At 55.8% G+C, this 4,705-nt stretch overlaps 1 protein-coding gene across 2 annotated transcripts in view; it reads right to left on the minus strand.

Moving 5' to 3' along the window:
* Positions 1 to 341: 341 nt before the first annotated feature.
* The window catches only part of FAM3A (family with sequence similarity 3, member A), an 8,419-nt gene continuing 4,055 nt past the window's right edge, over positions 342 to 4,705 (minus strand). Inside the window, exons 4-9 of one of the 2 annotated variants that reach the window (XM_012662017.1) lie at positions 3,365 to 3,488; positions 3,195 to 3,253; positions 2,668 to 2,718; positions 2,231 to 2,315; positions 2,028 to 2,154; positions 342 to 1,131 (exon numbers count right to left, since the gene is read on the minus strand). In XM_012662017.1, coding sequence (XP_012517471.1) covers positions 1,036 to 1,131; positions 2,028 to 2,154; positions 2,231 to 2,315; positions 2,668 to 2,718; positions 3,195 to 3,253; positions 3,365 to 3,488 — 542 coding nt within the window. In that variant the 3' untranslated portion in view covers positions 342 to 1,035. Of the gene's footprint in view, positions 1,267 to 2,027; positions 2,155 to 2,230; positions 2,316 to 2,667; positions 2,719 to 3,194; positions 3,254 to 3,364; positions 3,489 to 4,705 lie in introns of both variants that reach the window. The other variant, XM_012662016.1, reaches the window with a different exon arrangement.

Genomic DNA, 4,705 nt, shown 5'->3' on the forward strand with positions numbered 1-4,705 from the left:
GGCAGCCAGTCTGTGGCAGACACACTAGCTCTTGAAGGAGGCAGTGGGTGAGGGCGAGGCACCTGTGCTGGGTCTGGAGTCGGCGAGTTTCCTGTAGCCCCAGATTGCAGAACCATCTCTCCCAGGCAAAGCTAGGGTGGTACCAGCTGGCGAGCTGCTCTACTCACCACTTGACTCACATCTCAGCCACAGCCTGTCGGGGCAGAAGCCCTGGAGACAAAGGCTGTCTGCTAAGGCCGTGGGGGCAGGTTGGCTGAACCTATGGGGCTTGTCCCCACCCAACCCCCTGGACACCACCACCCCTGACTGTCCACTGATGACAACATCTGAATGCACTTTATTCCATTGGGGGCCATTGATTTATTAAAAGGTCATCTAGAAGGTGGGCCCTCTGACAAACTGCAGGAGCCGCCACATGCTGCGTTAGGGACTGTGATCAGGCTCCGGCTACTCCACCACCCCAGGCTAGCCTGCTCCAAAGGAGGCCCTTCCTGCTGAGTGCCAGGCAGGAGGCAGGCAGGTTCATGGAGTGGCCAGTAGGTTTGGCTTACCAGAAGGAATCACACCGAAAATAGGTTTAGCCTGCAGTGCAGTGAGTGGCTCTGGGAGAGGTTCTGGAAGATGGCCCAACCTGTCAGGTGGCTGCTACCCGACTTGTACAGAGAGAGGGTGAGCACCCAGGGCCCTTCCAGCTAGGGCACTTGGGAATCGGGAAGATGGCATGAGGGACAAGAGGAGAAAAGGGCTGGGTGGGGACTGACCAGGGGGAGCAGCTTTAGGAAAAGAAAGAGATGGGCACCTGGGGTCATGTGACAAAGTCTGACAGGGCTGGCCCCTACAGCCCCCACCACCTTGAGGCCACATTCTGGTCACCACCTCGGAGCCCTTATATGTTGGGGCAAGGGAGCGCTCCTGCCCGGGCATGGGGTGTGAGCCTCAGCCCTGCGCTGGTGCTGTCACCTGTGGCCTGCTGGGCAGTGCATACGCCTCCCTCGGCCTGGGCCTCCCTCGGCCTGGTCCTGGCACCCAGCTGTGCTAGCTGGCTGTGCTCCTCCGTGGGATGCAGCCTTCCATCACCAGTGCCTCGGGCCAGCCTTCATACTTGTTGGTGTGTTTACTGTTCTTCACATGCTGCGGGCCAGGGGAGCAGGAAGTCATGGCCTCAGTCCTCTGAGACAGCAGACAGAAGCAGGCCAGGGACCAGGCTTTCAGTCCCCTTATGCCATGTTGACCAACTGTGTGCTCTTGGGGCACTCGCCCCCTTGCCTGTCCCAGGGAAAAATGGCAACAACTGCACTGACCTGTCCCCTTGCAGGTGGAGTGGCAGATCAACTACTTTGTACTTATGTGGGCCTGGCACGGACCGAGAAGGTGTATGTGTGTGTGGAGGTGTGTCTGTAACCCTGACTTGACCCGTGGGGAGCTGCTGGAAGCTACAGCAAGAACAAGGCCAGAGGGGGCATTTTTTGAGGGGGTGGGATTTGAGCTGCTCTTTTGGTAGCCAGAGCCTTCCAGAAATCACTGGAGCAGCCTGTTTGCATGTGGTGGAGATCAGGCCTTGGGAGTACCATGGCTTTTGGCAGGCTGGGAGCCTCCTAAAGGTGAGGATGGAGCCCTCCTAGCACAGGGCCTGATGGCCCCAGAGGATGGCCAGGGCTGGCAGGAGAAGGACATGCAGTGCAAATCAGGGATACAGGGTTTCTGGAGGATCAGGCCAGGACTGATCACCCTGAAGATGTTTGGGAGGAAGGTGTTCGGTTGTGAGTCTTGCCAACGTGAAAATGTCGCTGTTTAAAGAGTCTCGAGGGTGAAATACATACTGGACAGGGAAGGTCAAAGTTACTGCCCCTCCCTGCACAAATGGCAAGGGGGCCAGGGCCACACCGGATGGGGATGATGGGACACAGGTGGGGCAGAATTCAGGGAAGGCTGTGGCGTGAACAGAAAGGGATCTGGTGGGATGCGAGGAGAAGGGGCAGACAGGCTGCCCAGGCTGGCAGGCAGATGTGCCAGGCTCTCCACCATACCTGCTCAAAGGGGCTCTTGTTCTGCACGCCCTTGGCCCCCACAAACACCCAGCTGTCCCGGAAGGCCAGCTCCTTGGCATTCCTGCTGCCCAGCTCGCCGAAAAGCTTTCTGGTCTCTTCATTCATCCTGCAGCATAGAAGGAAAAAATGTGAGCTGTCACTGTAGAAGGGCAAGACTGAGGCTGGCCTTGGCAAGCACTTACTTGGTGGCTGGGTCGTCGTAGGATGCCACAAACACCAGAGTGCCTTCGTGCAGCGGCCGAATAAACTTCAACAGATCGTTGACATCTGGGGGGCACAGGTCCCATGGAACATGGAGTATCAGGCACCACTGAGCACCCCTCTCCCACCAACCTCTGTTCTCCAAATGAGGAAACTAATGTAGGAATGAGGCCTGAGATGTGCCCCACCAAGGGTCACTGTAAGTGCAGGGGTAAACTGGTATGAGAAACTAGGGCTGTCCCTGTGACCATACACAGCCTCTAGACAAAGATGGTGATCTTGCCCCTCTCCCAGGCTTCTTTGAACCCAAGGATGCACTTGAGAAGCCCGGAGCGCGTGGACAAGTGCATGGATGCAGAGCAGGATTTCAGGGGAACGACACTCAGTCACAAAGCAAGACATCGTGGCTGCCACTCACCTCCGGCCCACATGTCAAAGGCCCGGGCCTCAATGAGCTCACCGCTGACCCCTGAATCAAGAGGAAGGGAGGGAGGGATCTTGCTCGGTGAGCTGCCAGGGCAACTGTACCCTACCACCTCAGCACCCCAGGCCAGGCTCAGGACATAGGAGGTGGATGGCAATTTGGTACAGCCCTTCTGGAAACTTTTCAGACATCCCCCCATATTTTCCTTGTTCAGACAGCCATATCCCACCCAAAGCCACAGAGCCTCTGTCTGGCATTTGAGACCTTCCAGGGACTCCCCATGAACCACCCTCCAACCTCCTAGAACCTTCTAGTTCTTTATTGATATCATGCTTTTGTTCACTGAGTCACTTCCTCTGTGGAGCCTTCAGCTTGCAGACTCTTTCCCAGGCCTCCTTGGGAGTTCCTTAAGGGAAGGGGAGGGCATATACCCAGAAGCCTCCTGGGGTGGGGGTGGAAGGGAGGGTGGCAGATCATGGCACAGCTCCTGCCTCTCTGACCCCTCAGCACAGAGGACTCACCATTCACCAGGGCGATGTTCAGCCCACGACCCACATTGTCCTTGACACTGCTCATGAGCCTGGCAGGGGAATGAGATCTTGTGTGGGCATGTCTTCTCCACTCTCCCTCACAGACCTGGCCTGGAATCCCCCATGCCCCTCCCCAGCCCCAGTCATCCCAGGGAGCTCACATCTTGTCCTCGAGGCAGATCTTAGGCCCAATGACGTTGGCAGCCCCGCTGACCATGCGGAAGGCCAGGTGCTCCTCAGGACACGGCTGGGGTAGACCGCACTTGTACTTCCTGGCCCGTGGTTCTGGGCAGGGACAGCAGGTGTGACCCATGGACCTGGCCCTGGGGTCACCTGAGATCTGACAGGGGGAGGTCAGGACCAGCCCACAGGGTTGAACAAGTGACCACAGAGCAGGGAGCTAGCATGTATGGGGAACACAGCTCAGGCCAAGGCTAGGGACACTTCCATAGACACTATATCCTGCTGGTGAGGTGACAGGAACTTCAGGGAGAAGGCTTTTCTGCTACTGGTGGGAGAAAAGAAAGGAGGATGAGGGAACAAAGGGGTGGAGAAAGTCAGGCCGGGGGCTGGACTGCACAGGCAAGGCATGCAACCAAACCGCAGTGAGGGAGGCGTGCCTAGCAAGGAGAGCATGGGGTGCTGCCAGTCTCCTGATTTCCACGGGGGCTGGGGAGGAGGGTAGCCTCTGTTACAGGTTGAACTGTTTCCCCACCAAAGATATATTGAAGTCCTAACCCCAGTACCTCAAAATATGACCTTGTTTGGAAATAGGGCCTTTTCAGATAAATTAAGATGAGGTCATACCGGAGTAGGTTGGGCCCTTAATGCAAAATGACTGATGTCCTTACGAGAAGAGAAGAGACAGGCATGCAGAGGGAAGACAGCTGTGTGACAATGAAGGCAGAGACTTGACTTTGGAACTGGGTAATGAGGCGAGGCTTGTCTCAGTACATTTTCTGCTGCTATAACAGAAGGCCACTAATGGGGCCATTTATAAGGAAAAGAGATTTATTTGGCTTGTGGTTCTGTAGGCTGGGAAGTCCAAATGCATGGTGCCGGCATCTGGTGAGGGTCACTCCATGGCGGAAGGGCAGAAAGCAGAAGCAAGCACACAAGACAAAGAGAAGAAGAAGGCTGAACTTCTGTGATAATTAACCCATTCCCATGACATAGGCATTAAGCCACTCATGACGCCTACCCCTCATGACCTAATCACCCCTTAAAGGCCCCACCCCCTGAAACCGTTACATTGATAATTAAATTTCAACATGAGTTCTGGAGGGCACATTCAAACCACAGCAAGGCTGTAGACTTTTGAGGTGCATGTTAGAAAAATCTAGATTGCCAGGCCAGGCGCGGTGGCTCACGCCTGTAATCCTAGCACTCTGGGAGGCCGAGGCGGGCGGATTGCTTGAGCTCAGGAGTTCGAAACCAGCCTGAGCAAGAGCGAGACCCCATCTCTACTAAAAATAGAAAGAAATTAATCGGACAACTAAAAA

Source organism: Propithecus coquereli, unplaced genomic scaffold (genome assembly GCF_000956105.1).
Source record: "Propithecus coquereli isolate 6110/MARCELLA unplaced genomic scaffold, Pcoq_1.0 Scaffold748, whole genome shotgun sequence".
NCBI lineage: Eukaryota > Metazoa > Chordata > Mammalia > Primates > Indriidae > Propithecus > Propithecus coquereli.